The sequence below is a fragment of the Mastigoproctus giganteus genome, chromosome 4 (genome assembly GCF_048544385.1).
Source record: "Mastigoproctus giganteus isolate SK-2022 chromosome 4, ASM4854438v1, whole genome shotgun sequence".
Taxonomy (NCBI): Eukaryota; Metazoa; Arthropoda; class Arachnida; order Uropygi; family Thelyphonidae; genus Mastigoproctus; species Mastigoproctus giganteus.
Window position 1 is genome coordinate 88906005 of NC_143578.1, and position 27690 is coordinate 88933694.

At 37.5% G+C, this 27690-nt stretch overlaps 1 protein-coding gene across 1 annotated transcript in view; it reads left to right on the forward strand.

Moving 5' to 3' along the window:
* Positions 1 to 27690, forward strand: part of LOC150086891 (dynein axonemal heavy chain 7-like) — a 1233418-nt gene that overhangs the window by 1057658 nt on the left and 148070 nt on the right. Inside the window, exon 56 of the mRNA XM_090372313.1 lies at positions 20761 to 20830. Coding sequence (XP_090228439.1) covers positions 20761 to 20830 — 70 coding nt within the window. The remainder of the gene's footprint in view (positions 1 to 20760; positions 20831 to 27690) is intronic.

Below are 27690 nucleotides of genomic sequence, written 5' to 3' on the forward strand. Positions count from 1 at the left end.
ACAATTACAGTTAAAACTTTTAAATAAAATTACTAATCGGGATGATTTTTATACTGAAACTTTTAGAAATAAAGTTGTGATCTGGAGTACCTAGAGGACAGATAATATTATATGTACACATTACATTTTGAAGAGTTGGTGGTTAGCAAAAGCTCAAGTGTATTGTGTCATAGGATTGTTTGGTGGGAAAATGTGCAAGTAAGCTCACAACAAAAGGCTCAAAATATTTCTACCAGCAAGATCCGTACAATTGGAAAATTGTTGCTGTCTATAGTTATTAACATTAAAATCAACAAGAAAAATTACTTTACAATTAGGAAACTTAGACTAGTAATAGTCAAAATGCTTTTTGTTTTATGTTTTTGCACCAAAGCCAAAGCACTTAAGACTAGGCTGCATTGGTGTAGTATACCTATAGTCAATTTGGCTGTTTTTCTGAAATGAAAAAAGCCCCCAGTTTTCAGGAAGAGATACTACTTTGCAACTCATATCTTAAACCAACTAACTTGACAAAAGTTGTAAAAAAATATATTAAAAATTCCTCCCACCTTGATAGAATTCATGTTTTTCCCACACATTTCACACACACTTTTTCCCATATAACTCCTGATTGTTGTTATTTGGTTTTTAGAAGCATTAGCAACTAAGGCTATATTGCTCTGAGGATATGCAGTGGTCATTCCCTGACCTTTCTGCATCCTTCATATTTGGTGGTCACGGGCTCGAACCCCGGTCTAATCAAGAAGCATGTGCTACGCACTGCCTACGGAGGTGCCCACAACCTCTGGCTTTGTGCCATGAAGGGTATTGTAAAGTCTGGGTATCTGCATACTTTTGCACCTTACAAAAAAATTCATATTTATTTGGAAGAATCACAAGGGCCATTTTTCAAGACATGATTTGTTAAAGTGAATTTTCACGTGTGTTTAATAATGACCAAAAGAATGATTTGTCAAATGAATTTGACATTTGATAGTTTGAGGTACCGTTAGAAAAAGTAAAAGTAAAGGTTGAGATATTGTTACTTTTTGTAGTGATTAGAATTGATACACATATATTTGAAAAATGAATTAGAAAAGGTTTCAGAGTTTGCCTATTTTCGTAGATAGGATTGGTTCCCAGATATACACATCTCCTAGAAACAATATATAATATAATAAACTATACAGTACATTGTTTCTAGCAGACAGTATAATAAACAACTGTACAGAGAAATAGAGAGAGCCATTAAATCAGATTGTCTTATAATAGGAGATTTTAATTTCCCAGATATTGACTGAACTTGTGGATTGATCACTTGCACACTAGCAAGACTTTTGTGAATTTATTGGATGATTGTTTTCTATAGCAGCATGTTCTGGAAGCAACTAGAGGGAGTAATGCTCTTGATCTGATTATCAGTAGTGATTCTTCATGCATTAAAAATCTACAGATAAAGGAACCACTAGGTGACAGTGATCACAGTGTGCTGAAGTGGGATTTACTAAAAGAGGTAACTACCATCAGGAGTAAAGTGAAGGATTTTTTGCTTTTGTAAAGGCAACTACGGTGGTCTGAGACAGTATTTAAATTCTATACTTTGGGACCAACTGATGATGTGACCAACAGCAAATTCAAAATGGGAAGCATTCAAAAAATTTATCTTGGAAGCTACTAGACTTTACATACCAACTAAGAAATACTGTTCAAGGTTTAGGCCTAAATGGATGTCAGATGAACTAATGAGACATATGGCAGAGAAGAAAAGTGCATGGGATACATATAAATTAATGTGTGACATGGAAGCCTATGATAGATATAAGCTGGTCTGTAACCAAGTCCCAAAGGAGATTAAGCAGGCAAAGGCAGATTATGAGAAATCTTTATTTACATCCGTTGGCAAACGATTTAAATAAAAACAGCAAAGAGTTCTTTACTTATGTAAACTCTAGAAGGAAGGGATGAATCAGATTGGTCCACTTGATATCGATGGTTCAACTGTTGATGATCCTGCTCAGGTAGCTAACAAACTAAATGAGTATTTTGCATCTACATTCACACATGAGAAGTTATTCAGGGAGAGGAATGCAAGGGGTGTAATAAACTCTGGCAGTGAGCTAGATGATTTTGTAATAACTGAGACCAAAGTAGAGGAGAAATTGTTGAAGATAAACATAAGAAAGGCACCTGGGGTGTATGGGATCTATCCAATTATATTAAAGGAGGCAGCAAATTAAGTAAGCAAACCCTTAGGCATAATTACGAGAGCTTCCTTGGACTCAGGGGAGGTACCCATGGACTGGAGATGTGCAAATGTGACCCGAATTTACACAGGAGGATCAAAGGGTGACACAAGTAATTACAGACCTGTTAGTTTAACTTCTGTTCCAGGGAAATTAATGGAGGCACTGGTTGAAGGACTAGAGGATCATCTAGACAAGACTTCAGTTATAGCTTAGGCACGGCATGGGTTTGTTAAGGGGAAGTCTTGTTTGACTAATTTGATTGGATACTATGATGTGGTCACAAGGGAACTGGATGAAAAGAATAACTTTGATATCATATATTTGGATTTTAGAAAGTCTTTTGACACTGTTGCACAAATTGGAGCAGTGTGGCATTGGAGGCAAATTGCTGCTATGGATAAAGGGACGGTTGAGTGGGAGAAGGCAGAGAGTGGTAATCAATGGATACTGCTCTTCATGGACTAGTGTTATTAGTGGAATCCTCCAGGGTTCAGTGTTGTGTCCATCCATTGTTGTGTTTTGTATTCTTTAATGATTGATGATGGTATATCAGGCTTTATTTTATTATTATTAGCCATATGGTACAAGGAAGCCTGAGATTAATGCTGCACCAGCTAAAAAAAAAAAAAAAAATTCCCCGAGTTACCCTGAGAGAGAGAGAGAAGTAGAAAGGAATCACCAAGAAAGAGAAGAATGATGATATCCAGCTCAGGACCCTGGGTTTGCCAAGCCCATACTCACCAGATATGAGCCCCCGGGGCTAAATGTCCAAGTTTGCAGACGATACGAAGGTCGGCAGGGTTGTTATGACAGTACGCTTCTGCAACAGGATCTAGAAAAGTTGAGTAGATGGGCTGAGAGGTGGCCACTGAAGTTTAACATTGACAAATGTAAAGTACTGTATATGGGAAGCAGTAACCCCAGGGTAACATATCAATTGTGTGGTACTACACTGATGGTCGAGAAAAAGGATTTGGGGGTAATTGTGCAATGATTACAGTCAGATATGAATTGTGCAGTCAGATATGAAGTTTTTTGAGCAGTGCAGATGGTCTGCAAGAATAGCTCATGGTGTCTTGTCAATGATATACAAGAATTTTTCTAGCAGGTATAAGGAGGTGATTATCCCCTTGTATAAGGCAATGGTCAGGCTGCACCTTGAGTACTGTATACAGGTCTGGGGCCTCATTTTAAGAAGGATGTAGAGTTGCTGGAATAAGTACAGAGAAGGGCAACAAGATTAGTGAATGCAACAAAGGGTTGCTCTTACAAAGAAAGGCTTAAGTTTTGCAAATTACAGTGTCTGGAGACTAGGCACCTGCGAGGTGATCTGATTGAGGTGTATAAGGCCTTGAATGGTTTGAGCATGCTCAATGCTGAAGGGATTCTTCCTCTTGCTCAGAATAATCAAGAGAGGGCATAAATTCAAATTGAGGAAAGACAGTTGTAGGATAGATGTTCAGAAGTTTGCCTTTAGCCAGCAGGTGGTTGATTTCTGGAACAACTTCCATTTGTTCTTGTAGAAGTTGATAGCTTAAATAGATTTAAGGCCAGAACTAGACAAACATTTGGAGTGAGTGGATGGGTGAAATGAGAAAGTTTTTTTTTTTCTGGCTAATGCAGTATAAGCTTGCTTTCTTGCATCGTATGCATATGCTAATGTTCAAAATACTCTATAATGAGTGTTCTACGCTGCATTTGAATTCATCTCTAGAGAGAACACTATATTGAAGAATTCAAAACACTCTATAGAGATGAATTCAAAACACTCTATAGAGATGAATTCAAAACACTCTATAGAGATGAATTCAAAACCCTCTATACAGTGTTTTGAATGCATCTCTGTCATTTATACATAAGTATTTTTCTTTACATTATAAACCTTATCCTCAATGACAGTATAATGATTTTGCCACACATTTGGAGAAGCCTGGGTCCAAGTCCAATCATAAGAAAGGAGAAATTTCTGAAGGAATTTCTAAAGGCCTCTTTTTCAATCAGGGCTCTAGCTATCTGATCTCAGGTGGAGGAAATAGGATTTTTCAGTCCATGCAGCAACATGCAAATTTGCCCATGAATGCACATTTCTAGAGACAATACAAAATGGCATAATATGGCCAAAATTGCTAATGCACTTTAAAACCTTCCTCCACCATTCACATCCAACAGTTACTGAGAGATTCAAATATCACAATAAGCATAATTGTCCAGTTAGAAAAGCAATCGTTCCCACCACAGTATGCTCATCTGCTATCATGTAACTTCTTCTTTAAGGAATGGAGAAGGACCCTTCCTCCTTCTGTCTATCCACAACTCTTGAAGTCACACAAGCTGACTTCAAGTCAGAATTATCTGTGGGTTGTGCTATTATCTTTCCATAAGATACCATATATAAGCAAATCTATCACCCTAATATAAATGCAGCCACAGCATTTCAGAATTTAAAAAAAAAAAAAAAAAAACATAGAAACTAACTTTTTTTGAAACAGCAGGAAACAAGAGAGCTCTTAAAGACAAGTTTAAGGTTAGCCAAGAGTTATCTGGCATGACATATAGTTCTCATTCGCACTCTCTTTCTCCTTATAGGTGAATCAAAATTCAGTCTTGAAACTTATTCTTGATGAGAAATCAACTAGAGAAAGAGCTTAGGATTTCCATCAGAAAAAAGAACCACTATGGTGTTGGTCAAATGGTCTGTTTGTTTGTGTGTTATTTGGTTTTTAGAAGCATTAGCAACTAAGGCCATATTGCTCTGGTGATATGTGGTGTTCATTCCCTGACCTTTCCACATCCTCCGTATTTGGTGGTCATGGACTCGAACCCTGGTCTAATCAAGAAGCGTGTGCTAAGCACTGCTGCACTTGCACACCTGCCTATGGAGGCGCGGTCAAATGGTCTAGGAATGCACCACGATGAATGGCCACACTCAGGTCCATGACAAGCACCTGAAAACAAAGAAGAAAATTCCACCTACCTTCCCCACCCCCCAAAACTTGAAAAGGCTTCTAATTTTATCTTGTTTTCCCTATCATCTAAACATGAGTGTCTGTTTATTTTTCTGCCCGTGATAGCCACCACCTCAATATAACTACATACAGGTTCTTGTGTTAACACTGCTCTAGCCTCCATATCTTTAAGGCAGGCCATGACTGCTCATGGGGGAAAGAGTAAAGATCCTTGAGCCCTATATGAGGCTTTTTAGAGGTACTGTAGACTCTATTAATATGGATGATGATAGCCTTCCATATATATATTATTATTATTATTATTATTATTATTATTACTAGCCACATGGTACAAGGAAGCCTGAGGCTTATACTGCATCAGCCAAAAAAAAAAAAAATTCCCGAGTTGTCTCCTGTGAGAGAGAGAGAGAGAGAGAGGGGCATCACCAAGAAAGAGAAGAATGATGATATCCAGCTCAGGGCCCTGGGTTTGCCCCCGGGGTTAATATATATATATATAGACAAATGTTTATATTCAGTGTATAGGGAAGGGATGTTGACCTGTCAATTGTAATTACCATGGAAAAATTGAGAAGGCCTGTAAGGTGAAGGAGATAACCTGAAATAAATTGATTAACATAAAAATAGAAATAATAATGAAGATAACAATGTTACCTAAAGTAGTGGGTCCTGAAGCTTTAACTACTTCTTCATAGGGTAAACAGTCAAAACCATAGGAGCCACAACAATAAGCAAGGTCTCTATTTCTATTATGATTTATACATTTATACATATACATGCGTATATATATATATATATATATATATATATATATATATATATATATATATATAGAGAGAGAGCTCATCTGGGCAGAAAATTCTCTGAAATTGAAGAATTTCTTCAGCTGGAGTGGCCAGAAGAAATCTCTGAACCTGATTGAGCATATATAGAATTCTTTAGGGTGTATTTTTTTTATTATTATTAATTGGTTTATGTGGCCCCAACCAAACTAGGCAACTCTGCATTATTATGCTTAGATACAGTACAGATAAATGCCAGTCAATATTGTAGTGTAATGCATCCTGGGTTATGTTATTTGTGTTGTATGACTGGCCACTTCACCTAGTCTGCTCCAGCAAGCTGAAACAGACTAGTTACCATCCCTGGCTTATGTAAACCATGATAGGGATCTACTACCTAGCACTGAAAGTTTTAACTCTTCAACCACGTACTATATATTCAGTAGTGTGAATGTTGAAGAGAATAAAAATTAGCGTGCAACCTAGGACAGGAAAGAAACAAATTAAAAGAGGGAGGAAGAGAAAACAGAAGAGATATAAAGCAGCAAGCAACTGTTCATACCACACAAAACCACTCCAATTTCCTCTTCTCCAGATGTCTATCAGCCACAGTTTGTATAGTACAATACATTACAATACATTATCACTAGGATAACAAAAGGTAGTCCAGTTATTGATAATTAGCATCAGTCCAGTAATCAGCAGTAGCCTCCTCGTGCTCACAGAAGCAGTATCACTGACATTTGTATCCAAGACTTCACATATTGTAGTCTGTGTAGTGGCCTAATCCTCCACAGGAGCCTGATTCACTTCTCCCATATCAAACTGCAAACTGAAAAGACCTAGCAGAGTCTGAGTCCTAAGCACAGTTTCACATATAGAATTCTTTAAGGAATTAAATTGGAGGATGATACCTTTCCATATATATATATATATATATATATAGCTCATCTGGTCCAGCAAATTTTTGAAATTGATAACGAAGAGCAAAGGGGGGAGAAATTGTTGAAGTTAAGCATAAAAAAGGCACCTTTGCTGCCTTCTTCAGTTATATTGAAGGAGGCAGTGAAGGAAATAAGCAAACCTTAATCATAATTATGAGGGCATCTTTAGATTCAGGGGAGGTCCCCATGGACTGGAGATGTGCAAATGTATCCCCGATTCACAAAGGGGTTCAAAGGGTGATGCAAATAATTATAGACCTGCTACTTCATCTGACATCCATTTAGGCCTAAATCTTGAAGAGTATTTCTTAGTTTGTGTGAAATGTCTATTTCCTCAAATGCTTCTCATTCAGAGGTTCCTCATAGTAACATCATCAATTGATATAGAATTTAAAAACTGTCTCAGACTGATCTAATCACTTTTACAAAAGCAAAACTCCTTCCCTTTACTCTTCATGGTAGTTACATGAAGGAAAGACAGATGTAGAATAGATGTGTGGAAATTTGCCTTTAGCCAGCAGGTGGTTAATTGCTAGAACAAACTTCCATCTGTCATTGTGGAAGTTGATAGGTTAAATAAATAAAATTAAGGAGGAACTGGACAAACATTTAGAGGGAATGGTTGTGTGAATTTTTTTTTTTTTTTTTTTTTTTGCTGATGCTGCATAAGCTCACACACACACACACACACACTTGCTTTCTTGCATCACATGCCGCTACTCCTACTACATCCTTAAGTAAATCCCACATGAGTACACTGTGATCAGTGCCACTTATTGGTTCTTTTATCTACAGATTCTTATGCATGAATTATCGCTGCTGATTATGAAATCAAGCATATTACTCCCTCTTGTTGCCTCTCTAACTTGCTGTTGTAGAAAACAGTCATCCACTAAAACTGCAAAATTCTTACTAATGTGTGAGTGACCAATCTACAAGTTTCAGTCAATATCTCAAAAGTTAAAATCTCCCGTTATAAGACATTCTGGGTGCCTTCGTAGCCAGGTGGGCAGGAGCAGCAGTGCATAGCACACGCTTCTTGATTAGACTGGAGTTTGAGCCCGTGACCACCAAATACGGAGGATGCAGAAAGGTCAGGGTATGACCACCGCATATCCCTGGAGCAATATGGCCTTAGTTGCTAATGCTCCTAAAAAAAAAAAAAAAAAACCAAATAAGACATTCTGATTTTCTGGCCAACTCTCCTCTTCTTTGTCTTTGCATTTTCCCACATTATATAGGGTCAGCATTCAATGTTCCCAATTCACACTTTACATCCTCCTCTTCTCCTCTAGTTGGATTAACTTCTTAACCAAAACACATCTATTGGTTTTGGCATAGTTTTTACAACCGGATGCCCTTCCTGACGTCAACCCTCACCATTTATCCCAGCTTGGGATTTAAGCTGACGATCTACTAAACCTGCCGCAGCCATATAAATGGAGTAGTTCTTATTCAGTGATGAAGCTTCCTCGTGATATCACAATTTAATAATTTTACGCAATTTATGCTGAATTTCTAGTCACCACTGAACAAGCAGGTGGCACTGCTGTAGTTCTTTTATCTCCTGGAATATCCAAATGGCTGACTCGGTAGAATTACTGTGACCTTGAAAATACCAATAATGTATAACTCAGCAACACGTGAGTATTTTTAAATACAATTTGGTATCCAGAAAACGTCTACATCAAAGCTGTCAGGTAGCACAACTATTCTACTAAGAATTCCCAGTGACTGATTATAGTTCCTTAAAAATTTAATGGCCTTGAAATTTCCTATGTTAAATTTCCTATTTTAAAAAAGTTCACAGTCTGAAAAATAAAACCACCTTTAGGTCCCAAATCTTAACCTATCACTCACCCACACTTATTTTATCTAAAATATAACTTCTTTTTGAGCAACACTCCCAGAAACCTTCTTTATTAATTAATTTTAATAGCGCACTAATTTAGCTAGCATACAGCTGGTGCCACCAGCGCCACATTGCTACTCTCATTTTTGTTTTCCAAGTGTTTATGTCTCACCAAACTGACTCAACATTGCACTACCACCCATGTCAGCTGGTGCACAGCTTTACATTTTATCTGCTTCTTAATTAACAGCAAACCTCCCCGTCCTTTTGTACACATTTTACGCCCATATTAAAATTCTGCATTCCTTATATCTGAGTGACACCACTTCTCTGAAATCCTAACAATATCTGCATTTGACCAGTATTTCAAATTCATCAAATTTATTTACCATGCTCCTAGCATTGGTATACATGTACCTGTTCTTACTCTTGGTTACCCTAACACCGCTCATGTATTTATTTGTTCCATGATGACCCAGAGCAGGCCTTGAATCCCAGCACCTGATACACATTCCAATAGAAGAAGTTCAAGAATCACTTTTACCTCTGTATGCCCCTATTGTTAATCTCTTAGTCTGTGTATCCCACAAGCTAGCAGTTTTCCAATCCACCTAACACTGCCTTGATATCATCAGCATATATTTTGCACCCTTTCTATTTAAGTGTATCTTATTCCTGTTGAAGTAGTCTCTCCTGTTAACAAGCACAGACCATGCAGAGAAAAATTCTACCCCATGAGCCTTGCACAGTCTCTCGAGAACCAAATTGGTTGACAAGGCTCCCGTCATATACTCCCACCTGCCATGTCTTTGCAAAATTGTAGACACTTTCAAATTTAACCCTAACTTGCAACTTTTTTTCAACATTACCCTGTACTTGTTAACAGGAGATCTAACCTTAATGTCATTAGTGCCAAAATATACAACAGTACTATCTTTTGTGCCCTTAAAAGATGATATACTGTACATCGTAAGCAACTTTTGCTTCAGGCAGACATCCCCTGGTCCTATTCCACCTATCCTTTTTGTGCAGTACATTTCCTCTTTCCCTAACAATAGAGTTGCCAACAATAACAACTTCTGTTGGACCAGGGCATTCTGCCTTGGTGGTTGCCGCTACATTGACTGATGCTCAAGCATGAGCACTGGTATTGATGATTGATGGGTCCCAATTTTAATTCCTTCAATGGGTCCCAATTTTAATTCCTTCAAGGGCATCTCTTCACGCCATCATAAATGCTCATCAAAATGCTGAGTTGGCACCTAATTTCTTCACACCCTCTGCACCAAAAAAAACACCCTCCTTGGCTGTATTGCAAATATATTTTTCAAGAATATTTGCTGATGCTATCGAGGCAGTGTTCAGGGGTCAGAAAACTGCTAGCTTGGGGGGGGGGGGGGATACACAGACTAAAAGGTTAACAGTGACCGCAGGCAGAGCCAAAAGTGATTCTTGCACTACTTCTATTAGAATGAGCAGCAGCCTGGAAAGCAAGGCAATGGAGATTTCCAGGACTGCCGGTTGTCATAGTGGAACGAATAAATAAATACACAGACTGTGTTAGGGTAACTAAGAGTAGAAACAGGTGCATGTATACTTGCATGTACACCAATGCTAGGAGTATAATTAATTTGATAAGCTTGAAGTGCTAGTCAAGACATCAAAGACAAATATTGTTGGGATATAACAGACGTGGTGTCACATAGACGGCACCTCCGTAGCCAGGTGGGAAGGAGCATCAGTGTGTAGCACACGCTTCTTGATTAGACCGGGGTTCGAGCCCGTCACCACCAAATACGGAGGATGCAGAAAGGTCAGGGAATGACCACCGCATATTCCTGGCGCAATATAGCCTTAGTTGCTAATGCTCCTAAAAACCAAACAAACAGTGTCACATAGACATAAGCAGTGCAGAATTGGAATTTGGGAAGTACAATGTGTACAGAAAGATAGACAATTGTACAGATAGAGAAGACAGGAAGGGAGGAGAGGTTATGCTGTTAGTAAAGAAACACAAAATCTAAGGAAGTGCATCCAATTGATGTTGGTGGACAATGCAATGTTGAGTCTGTTTGGTGTGAATAAGCACTGAGAAAGGAAAAATGAGAGTAGGTGTGTGTTATAGGCCTAATGAATCTGATGAGTATAATGAGCAAATGTGCAGAGAAATAAAGAGAGACAGTAAATCAGAATGTCTTATAATGGGGGATTTTAACTTTCCAGATATTGACTGGAACTTGTGGTTTGTTCACTCGCACACTAGCAAGACATTTGTGGATTTATTGGATGACTATTTTCTACAGCAAAATGTTCAAGAGGCAACCAGAGGGAGCAATACTCTTGATCTGATTATCAGCAGTGATTATTCATGCGTTAAGAATTTGCAGATAAAGGAACCATTGGGCAACAGTGATCACAATGTACTGATGTGGGTATTACTTAAAGATGTAACTACCATCAAGGCTAAAGGGAAGGGCTATTGCTTTCATAAAAGTAACTACAGGGTCTCAGACAGTTTTTAAATTTTGTACAGTGGGACTCTGATGATGTTACCAACGTTAAATTCTAAATGGGAAGCTTTCAGGGATATAATTTTGGAGGCACTAGGCTTTTCATTCCAACTAAGAATTACTGTTCAAGGTTTAGCCTAAATGGATGTCAGATGAACTAATGAGGCTCGTGGCAGAGAAAAAAAATGTATGGGATGCATATAAAGTATCAGATGACACAGAAGACTATGGCAGATATAAGCTTGTCTGTAATCATCACAAAGGAGGTTAGGCGGTCGAAGGCAGATTACAAAAATTCCTTGGCAAAGGATGCAAAGAAAAACAGCAGAGTTCTTTAATTATGTAATCTCTAGAAGGAAAGTAATGAATAAGATTGGACCATTTAACATAGATGGGTTGACTATTGATGATCATGGTCTTCATGATGATCATAGCTGATAAACTGAATGAGTATTTTGCATCAACATTCACACATGAGGAGTTATTCAATAAGGGGAGTTCCATAAGGTTATCAAACTCTAACAGGGAGCTTACTGATTTTGTAATAACTGAGAGCAAAGTGGAGGCGAAATTGTTGAAGTTAAACATAAAAAAGGCAAATGGGGTAAATGGGATCTATCCAGTTATATTAAAGGAGACAGCAAAGGAAGTAAGCAAACCCTTGGCCATAATTATGAGAGCTTCCTCGGACTTAGGGTAGGTCCCCATGGACTGGAGGTGTGCAAATGTATCACCAATTCACAAAGGGGGTTCAAAAAGTGACACAAGTAACTATACACCTGTTAGTTTGACTTGTGTTCTGGGAAAAATAATGCAGTCACTGGTTAAAGACCACCTAGACAAGACTGCAGTAATAGTTAAGACACAGCATGGGTTAGATGAGCAGAAAACCCACTACACTATTATTATAGGGGACTTCAATGCTAAGGTTGTAAAAAGGCAAAATAGTGCAGAAAGAGGAACTATAGGAAATTTTGGAATTGGTGAAAGAAATAAAAGAGGTGAAAGACTTGTGGAATTTGCAGAATCTCAAGGACTGTCAGTAATGAACACTTTTTTCAAGAAAAGGGTGAACAGAAAGTGGACATGGAACAGTCCAAATGGATTAACAACTAATGAAATCGACTTCATCCTCACTAACAGAAGATATATTGTGAATGATGTTACCGTCCTGAATAAGGTAAATGTTTTTTTTGATTTGGTAGTTGTTGGCGCATCAGCTTCTGTGGCCATATTGCACCTCCCAAGGTTTTTGCAGTGCTTTGATCCAAGCCCGAGGCGGGAATCGAACCCGCGACCTTTGGGTTGCCGGGCAGGTACTTTACCCACTCGGCTAGCCCGGTCGGCTAAGGTAAATGTTGGAAGTAATCACAGATGTACACTTGATATAGATGTACACTTGGTAAGATGTACACTTGATATAGATAAAGGAAAGGAAAGGAAAAAAAACTGACTCGAGTAAATAATACAAAGGTCTTTAAGATAACAGAAGAGAAGAAAAAGCACTATGTACTGGAACTTAAGAACAAGTTTGAGCTTCTGCAGACTGCTCAGGACCAAGATATCGACGAGGAATATTACAACTTTCTGAAAGTGATAAAACCCAAGAAACCTATAGGGAAAAAGAAATCCAAAGAAAAAAAAATTAGTCAAGAAACACTTGTCATGATGAACCGAAGATGACAAATGAAGAACAAGAAAAACACTGACAGGGAGAAAATTGAGTATACTGAGTTATGCAAAGCTATTAGAAAGAGACTCAGAGAGGACATAAGAAGATTTTACACACAAAAAGTAGAACAAGCATTAAGGCAATATAAAGAATTTAAATCAGCAGCCATGAGCAGTAATACAGAAAGACAAATGATACTGAAACTGAAGAATAGCAATGGTGTACTTATAAACAGCAGAGAAGGCATAATTCAAATAGCAGAAGACTACTATAGAGAATTATACAAGGAGTGAGGGAATGATACCAGCAGTGGGGAAGATGGATTGCAAAGTAGCAACACATATGACATACCCGATATTCTTCCAGATGAGGTAGAACATGCATTGAAGAAAATGAAGAATCAGAAAGCCCCTGGGGAAGATGAAGTTACTATAGAGTTGTTAAAATTGGGAGGAAGAGACATAACACAAAACCTGGCAAGGCTCTTCACAAAGTGCATTAGAAAAGGTGTGACGCCTAAGCAGTGGAATAATGCAATCATAGTTTTGCTGCATAAGAAAGGAGATAAATCAGAAATTGGAAATTATAGACCAATTAGCTTGTTATCCCACATCTACAAGTTGTTCACAAGGGTCATTACTAACAGATTAGAAAGAATACTTGATGAGAATCAACCAAAAGAGCAAGCTGGCTTTAGGACAGGATTCTCAACTATGGATCATCTTCACGTAATATCACAGCTAATGGAGAAAGCAAATGAATATAAAACACCATTATGCCTGGCATTTGTGGATTATGAAAAGGCATTTGACTCCATACAGCATAAGGCAATGTTTCGGGCACTGGAAAGACAAGGCATAGATCCCCATATATTATGATTTTGAAGAAAATATATGAGAGTGCTACCTGCTTTATTAGACTAGACAAAGACAGTAGGAAATTTAAAATCGAGAAAGGAGTTCGACAAGGAGACACAATATCTCCGAAGCTGCTTACTGCTGCCGTTGAGGAAGCTTTCAGAAGATTAGACTGGTCGCAGAAAGGAGTCTATGTGAACGGAGAGTACCTAAACCATTTATGATTTGCAGATGATATTGTGGTCAGAAGCCATGATCGTAAAGAATTAGAGGAAAATCTTAATCAGTTATGCACAGTTAGTAAGGATTTTGGACTAAAGATGAATATGGCTAAAACAAAAGTAATAATGAACAAGTATGCCACAGAAAGGGAAATAATGATTGAAGGAGCACTAATTGAAAAGGTAGAGTCATATACTTATCTGGGACAAGTTATTAGCTGTAATAATGATAAATGGCTGGAAGTCAAGAGAAGAATAAATTTTGGATGGATAGCATTCAGGAAATATAGTCACATACTAAAGAGCAATATCACAGTTTGTCTGAAACGTAAAATAATGAACCAATGTATACTCCCCACCATGACTTATGGAAGTGAAACTTGGGCACTCACCAAAAGAATGGAAGAGAAGCTGAGAAGTACACAGCAAAGAATGGAACGAATTATATTGGGAATCAGACTGTTAGACAAGAAGAGAAACACATGGATTAGGCAGCAAAATCAAGTAAGTTGCTACAATGGATAAAGGGATGGTTGAGTGGGAGATGACAAAGAGTGGTAATCATTGGACACTGCTCTTCGGGAACAAATGTTATTAGTGGAGTTCTCCAGAGTTTGGTGTTGGGCCCATTGTTGTTTTGCATATTTATCCATGATATTGATGAAGGTATATATATCAGGTTTAATGTCTAAGTTTGCAGATGATACAAAGGTTGGCAGGGTTGTTAACGACAATAAAGACAGTATGCTACTCCAACTGGATCTAAATAAATTGGCCAAATGGGCTGAAAAGTGGCAACTGAAGTTTAACATTGACAAATGCAAAGTACTGCATATGGGTAGCAATAACCGACGAGAAATGTACAAACTGGGTGGTACTACACTCAGGGAAGTGGAAATTAAAAAAGACTTGGGGGTAATTGTGCAGTAGATTATGAAGTTCGCTGAGCAGTGCAGACAGGCTGCCAGGGCAGGTCATGTCAAAGATATATAGGAATTTTGCTAGCAGGGACAGGGAGGTGATTATCCCGTTATACAAGGCAATGGTCAGGCCACACCTAGAATACTGTGACAGGCCTGGAGGCCTCATTTTAGGAAGGATGTAGAGTTGCTAAAACGAGTACAAAGAAGGGCAACAAGATTGGTGAGGGGAACAATGGGGTGTTCTGCAAATTGCAGCGCATGGAGAGTAGGCACCTGTGAGGTTATGTGATTGAGGTGTATAAGGCCTTGAATGGGTTGAGCAAGCAGAATGCTGATGGCATTCTTCCTCTTGCTCAGATTAAGAACCTGAGGGGGCACAGGTTCAAATTGAGGAAAGACAATTGTAGAATAGATGTGTGGAAATTTGCCTTTAGCTAGCGGGTAGTTGATTGGTGGAACAGACTTCCATCTTTTGTTGTGGAAGTTGATAGCCTAAATAAATTTCTGAGCTGGACAGGCATTTGGAATGAATGGAGGGATGAAATGGGAGTTTTTTTTTTTCTGATGCTGCATAAGCTTGCTTTCTTGCATCGTATGCCTTTACTAATAATGAAAGGTCTGCGAACATTGCACAATTTCTAATCGATCGCTTCCATTCTCTCTCTCTCTCTCGAACCACAGCACTCCCACTACTTTGAGCCCATTGCTTTGCTGTTGTAGTCTGGAGCATGATTTCCATTTAAATTCAGTATAATTGAGAATAGTACTCTAAAATAATATACATAAGTGTGCTAATAGCACTAGTGTAATGCATCAGTTATGTAGCAAGAATATATCTCCACTATCAAGTTTAAGTTATATGTATTATGCTATCGAGTTTACATTATATGACATTTACGTTATATGCATTACGCTATGACATTTACGTTATATGCATTACGCTATGACATTTATGTTATATGCATTACACTATGACATTTACGTTATATGCATTACACTATGACATTTACATTGTATGCATTACACTATACCATTACATATTTGTAAAGTTATAAATTATGTTATAACATAATAAAAGCTATAAGCTATTATAGATAATAAAATTATCTAACTAGCCCTGCCAACCTATGTAATTCAAACTTTCAAGGTACCTATTACCAGAATTAAAACACTAGAATTCCCCATGTATTGACTATAATTTGTAGGCTGGTCACACAAAGGCAGATCCTTGGATCTGCTGAATCACTTTTCTGCACCAGAATGTTATAGAGGCAAAGAGAGAAAGCAATCCTCTTCATCTCTTTATCAGCAGTGACACTGTATGCATTAAGAATCTACAAATAAATGAACCATTAGGTGACAGTAATCATGATATATCAATGTGGGATTTACTGAAATATATTATAACTACTGTCAAGGTTCAAGGGGAGGATGACAGTTTTAAGTTTCTTTCTTGGAATTTGAACAACTGACCAGCTGATGATGTTACTAAATTTTAAATGGAAAGCATTCAGGGAAGTAAACATCAAAGCTAATAAGCTTTTTATACAACTAAGAGATATTGTTCAAGGATTATACCCAAACAGATGTCACATGTACTGGTGAGACTAGTGGCAGTGAAGAAGAATGCATGGGATGATTATAAATTAGTGAGAGACATATAAACCTGTAGTAACTAGAAACTATTCTGCAATCAAGTCACTAAGGGGATTAAATGTGTTAAGGCAGATTATGAAAGGTCTTTGGCTAAGAATGCAAAGAAATGTAGCAAAGAATTATTTTATTATGCTAATGCTAGAAGTTCCCTTCTAAAAGGCAAAGGACTGAATCACATTAGCCTACTAGATATGAATGTCTTAACTATTTGCAATTCTGCTCAGCTTGCTGACAGTCTGAAAAAAATTTTGCATCTGCATTCACTTTAGAAGTACCAGTAGTACACCAAGTTATAAATGGGAGCTAAATGATTTTGTGAGAATAAAATGGAAGAGAAATTGTTGAAGCTAGAGTAAATGGGACAATGGGATCTGTCCACTTATATATTTAGGGAGGAAGGAAAGAGGTCACCAAGCTTTTAGCCATAATTATGAGGGCATTTTTGGATTCAGGGAAGGTTCCTATTGACCGGAGATGTGCTAATGTATATATCCAATTCACAATAAGTGGGTGAAGTGAGTAATTATAGAAATGTAACGGTGACAGCTGTTCCAGGAAAAGTAGTGGAGTCATTAGTTAAAGAAATAATGTAGTTATACAGAAATCACAGCATGGATTATTAAGGGGAAATATTGTCTTACCAATCTGGTTAGCTGCAATGGTCCAGTAAGAAAGTAGGCGGATGAAAAAATAATTTTGGCATCATATACTTAGATTTAAGTAAAACTTTTGACACTGTTCTACATGAAAGACTGCTACAAATTGGACTAGTATGGCATTAGCTGCCAGTTACTGGTGTGGATGAAGGAATGGTTGAATGGCAGAAAACAGAGGGTGTTTATAAATGAATACTGCTCTTCTTAGACTAATTTTATTAGTGGATCCCACCTCCAGTATTCAGTGTTGGCCGATTGTTGTTTTCATTAATAATATTGATTAATATTTATTAATGATACTGATGAAGACATATCAGGCTTAATGTCTAAATTTGCAGATGATAAATAGTTGGCAGGTTGGTTAATGACAGTAATCAGAGTATGCCACTGCAGCAGGATCTAAAAATATAAGCAATGGACTGAGAAGTGGCAAATGAAGTTTAACATTGATAAATGAAGTACTAATATGGGTAGCAGTAATCTCAGGTTAACTGTGTATACCACACTGAAGATAGTAGAGAATGAAAAATACCTGGGATATTTGTGCAGTCAAATGTGAAGTTCTTTGAGCAGTGCAGATGAACTGCTAAGATAGATCGTGGTGTTTTTGTCAGTGATAAACTTCAATTGCTGCTTCTCATTCCATCTGCCTAATTTATTTATTTATTTAAATTTTTTTTTTTTAAGCTACTGTCAGCCATGGAATAACCAGGTTGTTATTCCATTTATCAGGCAGTGGTTTTTCCTCATCCTGAGTACTGCATACAGATCAGGAAGCTTTGTTTTAAGAAGGATGTGGATCTCTTGGAATGGGTGCAGAGAAGAGCAACTAGATTACTCAAGGACACAAAAGGGTGCTCTTTCAAGCTGTATAACTTGCTATGTTGAAAACCAGACACCTGTGAAACTGTAAGAATTTAATCAGATTAAATTCTGATGGCTTCACATGGATTGAGTAAAATGCTGATAACATCTGTACTCTTTCTCGGATCACTTACTTTAGGAAACATAAACTTAAATTGAAAATGGATGGTTACAGGAGAAATGTGAAAATTTGCTTTCTGCTTTCACCTAGAAAGTATTTAACTGTTGGAACAAACTACCATTTGGTTTTGCCGTAATGAGTAGTTTGAGTATTTATTATTTTTTTTTTTTTTGGCTGTACTATATAATAATTCGCTTCCTTGCATCATTTGCTACTCCTAATACTAACCATTCGAAGAATATTAGTATAATCAGATAACGGAATGATTGACCATAATTGAAATAATCAATTATGATGTCTTGATTATGACCATCATTACTTATATTTCATATTTTATGCTTGTTTGTTAACTTTCAGACACTAGTGCATACATGGTATCATAAATAAACTGTCATACTGAACAGTTGTTCAATATAACAGTTTATTTTATGTTATTTTGTACAGTACACTTCACCCATTTTTTCCATGGCTTCTCCTGTTTTTCAGATCTGTGAGAGTAGTAATGCTTTCTTGGTAGACCCTGCCTCTGCAGAAAGCTAGAGGGAGAGGGATCAGGATGGCCATGCTGTCAGATCACAGTAATTGAATTATCTGTTTTCAGTAAAATCCATTAGTAACACTTCTTGTACCTCTTTCTGCCATGCTGTGTGTTTGTATTCAAGACTTCTTTACTTTTAAAGTTTGAAGTTTAAAATCATTTTGGTAAAGACCTTGAAACCTTTGTAATAAACTGTAATAAACTAATATTAAACAATCCAATTTAATAAACTAATTTTTAAAAAAATTCACACAATAGAAAAATGGGTGACTGGATGAAGCTAGAGCAAAGTTCAGAAATTGTTGGATGTAGAAAAACAAAGTATAAAAGAAATGCATTATAAACTAAATAAAACAATAAGCAACAAATATTTATGAAACAAAGGCAGGTATTATTGTGTTTTGCTCTCACACACACACACACACACCCACCCACCCACCCCTTGGCTGCTGGATTATTTCCACAATCTGTTTCAATATATTTTGGCATCAGGCACACTACTTCTGGCAGGTGTAAGCTTTCTTTTTAAATTCAGAAAAAAGTTTGTAGGTTTTTTTGAATTCTGCCTGGAGTATACCAATATTTCATCTTTCATATTTTCTTAATTGTTTGCAATACTTATTGTTTGTAAATTTTTAATAAAAAATTAAATATTTAAATGAAGGCTATTATTATATAAATAACCACTCTTATACCATGTGAAATTAATAATATAGTTTTATTAGCTGTTCGCCTACATTACTATACATTAAAGTGATGTTTCGAGTATCGTACCGATACCCATCATCAGACCATGCTGCTGACAGACTCCTGTTGCCGATGCTGCTAGAAATCTGTGTGCATGTCCGCTTGCTGATTCTGGGAGAATCAGCAGGAGGAGTCTGTTAGCAGCATGGTCTGATGTTGGTATCGGTAAGATACCTGAAACGTCACGAACAGCCTAATAAACTATATTATTAATTTCACATGGTATAAGAGTGGTATTAATATAATAATAACCTTAATGGAAAACAACCACATAGCATCCATCCCTAACTATATTAAATATTTAAAATATTCTTTGTTGTTTGCACCTTTTAATTTCTAAAAAAAAAATTTTAAATGTTAATTTTGCTTTGAAAATTAAAAAAATGTTTTAAGCATGTACTATAAAGATGATGCTGTTAGCCTATTCCATTTTCCAGTTTAAAAACTGTTAAATGCACAAAATGTAAAACATGCACGTGTATTTCTGCTTATTATATGTATAAATAGTTTTAAAAAATATATATGTTAGATATGATTATTCTCTCCCATTTTACAAATTTGGCACTCTGTAAAATTTGAATATTACATATATTGCTAACTCTCTATCCCAAGTGAATATCACCTTCCGTGTTTTAAAATGAACTTTAAACAGATCTTTCAAAAATATATTATTTACCACCATTAGAACCATTCATAATCATTAGAATAGGAAAATTTTATATGTAACTTGAACTAGAAGCAAACACATAATCCCAAGATTTGTAGATTCAGTAACAATCAGTTTTGCATGCTAGTGTTACTAGGGATAATACTGTAATTACTTTTGTTCTACTTATATGAGTTATATGAGTTATAAGTAATCAAACATGATGGGGGTTGTACCTGCTGGGTGCACTTCTGGTATAGTCATGGGGAAAATAATGCGTAAAAATTCAAAAGCCATACTATGTTAAAATTTTTCTATATTTAGGGAGGTACAAGGACTCATAGTTTTATCTTCAGCTAACAATTAACTCCAGCTCATAATTTTTTAGTTACACCTCATAGGTGTAGCACTGATACTGCAGGGTTTAGAGGCTTGAATTTTTTTAAGGGGAGGCTGAGCCTGGTATACCCCTTAACTACAGCCCTGATCTGAGTAAAATAGCGTGATTATAATAACTTTATATATGTATTTCCTGAATTAGTAAAACTTTGTTAAAATCAGACTTTTTTTTCCCTCCTAGGCTTTCCCCGAGTGGTCAGTATTTTGTACCTACAAGTACAAATCATCAAGAGTATGTAGAGTTCATCGGTGTAAGTTATATAATAAAGTCTTTCTTATTTCATGAGATTTTTATCATAGGTAGCGTAGTAGCAACTACCTACATGTTTTAAGGAAATGATAATATTTGCTTCTTTGAATATAAATTATGAGAGCTTCCTTGGACTCAGGGGAGGTACCCATAGACTGGAAATGTGCAAATGTGACCCCAATTCACAAAGGAGGATCAAAGGCTGACACAAGTAATTATAGACCTGTGAGCTTAACTTCTGTTCCAGGAAAATTAATGGAGGCACTGGTTAAAGAAGCACTGCAGGATCATTTAGACAAGACTTCAGTTATAGCTCAGACACAGCATGGTTTTGTTAAGGGGAAGTCTTGCCTGACCAACTTGATTGGATACTATGATGCAGTCACAAAAGAACTGGATGCAGGGAATAACTTTGATATTATATACTTGGATCTTATAAAGGCTTTTGATACTGTTGCACATGGAAGACTGCTACACAAATTGGAGCAGTGTGACATTGGAGGCAAATTGCTGCTATGGATAAAGGGGTGGTTGAGGGGGAGAAGACAGAGAGTGGTAATCAATGGACACTGCTCATTGTGGACTGATGTTATTAGTGGAGTCCCTCAGGGCTCAGTCCATTATTGTTTTCTGTATTTATAAATGATATTGATGATGGTATATTGGGCTTAATGTCCAAGTTTGCAGACGATACAAAGGTTGGCAGGGTTGTCAAGGACACTACTGACACTATGCTGCTGCAACAGAATCTGGAAAGGTTGAGCAGATGGGATGAGAGGTGGCAAATGAAGTTTAACATTGACAAATGTAAAGTACTACACATGGGAAACAGCAACCCCAGAGCAACGTATCAACTCTGTGGTATTACACTGACAGTGGTGGAGAATGAAAAGGACCTGGGGGTGGTTGTGCAGGCAGATATGAAGTTCTCTGAGCAGTGCAGACGGGCGGCAAGAGTAGCTCATGGAGTATTGTCAATGATATACAGGAATTTTTCCAGCAGGGATAAGGAGGTGATTATTCCATTGTATAAGGCGATGGTCAGGCCACACCTAGAGTACTGTATACAGGTCTGGAAGCCTCATTTCAAGAAGGATATAGAGCTGCTGGAACGAGTACAGAGAAGGGCAACAAGATTAGTGAATGGAACAAAGGGGTGCTCTTACGAAGAAAGGCTTAAGTTTTGCAAATTACAGTGTCTGGAGACTAGGCACCAGCGAGGTGATCTGATAGAGGTGTATAAAGCCTTGAATGGATTAAGCATGCTCAATGCTGATGGGATTCTTCCTCTAGCTCAGAAAAATCACCTGAGAGGGCATAAATTCAAATTGAGGAAAGACAGATTTAGGATAGACGTGCGGAAATTTGCCTTTAGCCAGCGGGTGGTTGGTTGGTGGAACAGACTTCCATCCCTTGTGGTGGAGGTTGATAGCCTAAATAAGTTTATGGCTCAGCTGGACAGGTATTTTGAACGAACAGAGGGGTGAAGTGGAAGTGGTTTTTTTTTTTTTTTTTTTGGCTGATGCTGCATAAGCTTGCTTTCTTGCATCAAATGCCTCTACTAATGCTAATGCTAATGCTAAAACTGGAATTGCTGTGGAACCATTTCACCAAATTTCTGTAAATTTTAGTTCTCAGTAAGATAAATCTGATTATTTCATTGATGAGGCCTCTGGAGTCAGGAACTCTATGATTCATCTAAGTTCAGGGGCTCACATCTGGTGAGTATGGGCTTGGCACACCCAGGGTCCTGAGCTGGATATCATCATTCTTCTATTTCTTGGTGATTCCTCTCTCTCTCTCTCTCTCTCTCTCTCTCTCTCTCTCTCTCTCTCTCTCTCTCTCTCTCTCTCTCTCTCTCTCTCTCTCTCTCTCTATGGCTAATAATAACAAAACACTGACTCAAATTGATAAAATGCCTTTATTAAACAAAAAATTAAAATAAAATACATATACTGAATCTATAAACTGCATATTAAAATAAAATTAAAATGAAATAAAATGGTATATAACAAGAATAAAATGCGATAAAATATAAAATTAAAAGTGCTAAAAAAAATATGTTTAAAACCACTAAAACAGGCGCTTTCAGCAGCAGCAGCCGCCTTCATCAGCAATAATGGTTGCAGGTTATCCAAAAATCTATATATGTACACACATACACCCCAGCAGATCTATGACATGAACTATGGCACCTGTGCATGGTCCACTTCTCATGCATTGGAACCGGAAATGGAACGAGTCACTCTGTTCGTCTCTCCTTAGGATAAGGGCTTCAAAGAGTGGATGAATGAGACAGCCGTTATCCCTATTAAGACTACAGCGTCCAGACGAACTTATCCTTAAACTCTCTAGCCATTTCCAGTTCCAAAAGCCATGTGCTCTACCCAAGATCACAGCTTCTTTAGCTGTAATGTCATGCCCAGTTTTCCTGGAGGTTGCGTGCATCGGGCTGTCATTTGCCTAGATTTTATGGTCTGCCTAAAATGCACAAGGCTGGGGTACCTCTCAGGGCCATTGTGTCATTTGTGGGCAGTCCACAAATGACACAATGTGTTCATGCACTATCCAGGTTTTTGGCTGAACTTGTATCCCCCGTAGTGGGGCAGTCAGATTACACCAATAAAACAGCTGGAAGTTTGTGCAGTTTGTCCATGCTCAGGAGGTAGAAGAGGGTGTGAGTAAGGATTGGACAGCCCTAAGTGGTGAAGACATTTGTGAAGGTGTTAGTTTATGTTTATCTAGTACTACCGTGTTGTTTCAAAATGTTATGTACCAGCAGGTCCGTGGAGTGGCCATGGGTTCACCTATCAGTGCAATTATAGCCAATTTAGCCATGAAAGAGTTCGAAGACAGGATGTTGGGGAGCCCTAGTCCACCCCCATTATGGGCGTGGAAGATGTATGTTGATGACACGTTCACAGTAATACAAAGGGGGATATGAAACAGAAGTACTTAATTAGTTGAATAACGATTCACCCTATATCTATATTCAGTTCACCTTGAAGGTAGAGCAGGGGGGAGGCCCTTCCATTCCTAGGTGTGTGTGTGTGTGTGTGTGTGTGTGTGTGTGTGTGTGTGTGTGTGTGTGTGTGTGTGTGTGTGTGTGTGTGTGTACAGAGAATTCCGACACTCGAAACTAAGGTTTATAGAAAACCTATGTGTCGTGGCCAATACACACACTTTAAAACTGCTCAGGCCAGTTGCCACAAAAATAGTGTGGTTAAGGGCTTAATGGGAAGGGTGGGGTCCCACTGCTCTTCATCTGAGGAGAGAAGCGATGAGACTAAATGGATTATGGCTGACCTAGTAACGTGCGGTTATCTCCAGAGCAACAGGGTGTTTAAAAGATATGAGTAGCAGTTGCAGGGATGCTTTTACACCTGTTGCCACCGCATACATTCCCTACTATCCGGACATTTCAGAACCCATTTCCCATATTTTATGTTCGTGTAAGATACGCTGTGTGCAGCTGCTGGGTCGGAGACTGCACACAGTAGTGTCCACAAACAGAGATCCTATTGCGGGTAATGACACTAGTGGGGTCTATATGAAATTGAGTGTCCTGATTGTGGCTAGTGTTATGTGGTGGAAATGAAACGTAGGCTGCGTGATTGCCTGAGGGAACACGATAGGGCCTTCGAGACAGCCAATTACATGGGTTCATGCCTGAGAAACTGGGCATGGCATTACAGCTAAAGAAGCCGTGATTGTGGATAGATCACATGACTTTTGGAACCGGAAATTGCTAGAGAATTTAATTATGTGTTCTTCTGGACACTATAGTCTTAATAGGGATAAGGGCTGTTGCATTCATCAACTCTTTGAAGCCCTTATACTAAGGAGAGACAAACAGTTTAGAGTTCATTCCATTTCCAGTTCTAACACACAAGAAGTGGACCATGTGCAGGTGCCATAGTTCATGTCGTCGACCTGCTGGGGCATATATAGATTGTCGAATAACCTGCAACTATTATTAGACCGGGGTCTGAGCCCGTCACCACCAAATACGGAGGATGCGGAAAAGTCAGGGAATGACCACTGCATATCCCCGGAGCAATATGGCTTTAGTTGCTAATGCTCCTAAAAACCAAATAACAAACAAGCAACTATTATTGCTGATGAAGGAGGCTGCTGCTGCTGCCAAAATCTCCTGCTTTAGTGGTTTTTTAGTGATTTTAAACATCTTTTTAGCACTTTTAATTTTATATTTTATCACATTTTATCCTTGTTATATACCATTTTATTTCATTTTAATTTTATTTTAATATACAGTTTATAGAGTCAGTATGTGTATTTTTATTTTTTGTTTAATAAAGGCATTTTATCGATTTGAGCCAGTGTTTTAGTAGCATATCATAGATGAAGCAAATCTGATTATTTATGCAGTAGATTGTAGTCATGCCATAATTACTTCTCTGCATTATCAGTATTATTTCTCTGCATTATCAGTATTATTTTTCTGCATTATCAACTTCTACATTATCAGTATAGAGGAAAAGTTTGTTTTCCTTATTCAAGACTTTAAATGAGATTTTTTTTTGCAGGTGATATCCATCAAGAATTAAACTGTTCTAACATTTTACACACCATGATAAATTTAAATAAAAAATTTAATTAAAATTGTAATAAATAAGCATCATGTTACAAACCTTTTATCAGGTACTCGTTGGCATGCGCAATGAGTAAGAACAAGGATTACAGATTTGCCTTTCTCAGCCTGCTTACGTCATGTCATGTCATGTCATAATTCAGTGTCTGGCATTCTACAGCTCCTCCTCCACACACTCCATTAATCCCTATATACTTTTATTATTAGAAAGCCATTTTATAGTTCTCCAATGTTTCTCCTCTTATTTCTGCTTAAAACAACCTGGCTAAATTTCTTGATGTAAAAAGCTTCTTTTATTTTTCTTCTTTTGAAGTCTCTTTCTCCCTTTATTACTGCAAAGTTCCTATCGCTATATGCCCGAGTGCATACTCTGCCAATTCAGATTCTTTGGCCACATGTTTGTTATGTTCATAACAAACTTTAGCCACATGTTTGTTATGTTCATCTGTGCATGTTTCAGACCTTCTTCCCATCTCCCCAGTATATACTTTAATATACAAAAATAAATACAATCGATTCTGGTTATTTGGGACACATCGGCACTAGTGCATTTTGGCTCAATTAGGCGGCTGCCCCAATTATCCAAAGTTTCACATAAATAGTTAAAAATACAATGGACCCCTGCTTTACAATTGGTTCACTATACAATCAAATCACATTAAAATGGACTTATTATAGTAAAGTACCATTCACTATACGATGTGTAAGGCGCCTCTGTAGCCAGGTGGAAAGGAGCAGCAGTGCGTAGCACACGCTTCTTGATTAGACCAGGTTTCGAGCCCATCACCACCAAATACAGAGGATGCAGAAAGGTCAGGGAATGACCACCGCATATCCCGGATCAATATGGCCTTAGTTGCTAATGCTCCTAAAAACCAAATAACAAACAAACAATAACAACATACGATGTGTAGTAAGCGCCGGTCATTGTGATCACGTTTATGAATTCAGTTTTGATTCTATTAAACAGTGATTCTAATTAGCGAAAATAGGAGAATATTATCCACAAGCTATAAAAGTAAAGATATATTAAGCACAAATTTACCCTTTATTACCTTACCAATTAAAAAATTAAATGATATGTGAAAATCGGAATAATTAATACGTACTGTAATATGTACATACTAACTGTTTGACATTTCTGTTCACTGACATTTGTGGGTGGGGGTTAAAATTTAAAACAGTAAACAGATAAGCAATCAATAACAAAGAACACGGCACACACAAATTGCAAGTAACACGATATGCGCAAGTGAGAATGAAGTACAAGTTACAAAGCTTTAAAAATAGGAATGAAGAGAAGATTCTGAAAATTAATTTTTTTATATGATTGGAGATTCCATGGAAGTGTAAACACATTTCACTATAATAACCCACAGAATTCCAGCTGTCGGTATTATTGCAAATTCAATAAGATCGAGTTTACTATCTGTTTATGATAGATTGCACTAACGGAAAAGCATAATAAACAGGTGACTGCTAATTGTTTTTATTGTTTTATGGTTGTGACCTCTAGAAATCCAACCGAACCATGTGGTACGGTCGGAGACAATCATAGGGTAATCTCCAGTGCTGCCGTCTCCTGCCCCGATTAAACAGCATGTTGTCCCAATTAAGCGAAGTAAACCCTGGCTATTTTCTCGATTGGGTTCTGTTTTTTCAGATTTTCCCCAAATAAACGGCTGCCCCAATTAACCAATGGCCCAAATAACCGGAATCCACTGTATAATTACACTACGGCAAACATGATATACAAAAATAAATGTAAATGCAGTATGGTATACATATTATTCAAAAGTAAATGTATACATAGTATACATATTATGTCTCACCTATGTATACATGTATACATATGTGAGACAAAGATTTAAAATGCACATAAACAAACACAACAAACATATGGCCAAAGGGAATACTAAAGGTCCAGTTCAGATCACATGGGACCATTCAGAAGTCTCACAGGAGGGGGGGGATTTATTGTTTTGCCTCTGTGTTTGGAACTTCTCTAATGGGATAAAAATAAAATAGTACTACAAATTATTTGTGTGTGTGTGTGTGTGTGTGTGTGTGTGTGTGTGTGTGTGTGTGTGTGTGTGTGTGTGTGTGTGTGTGTGTGTGTGTGTGTGTGAGAGAGAGAGAGAGAGAGAGATCTAAGTGTTGAAATAAAGCAAAAATTTGGCATTTTGATAGATGAGATTGGGTGTCTGAAAATAAGTTGATGTTTTGGACCAAATTAAATCCAGGAAAAT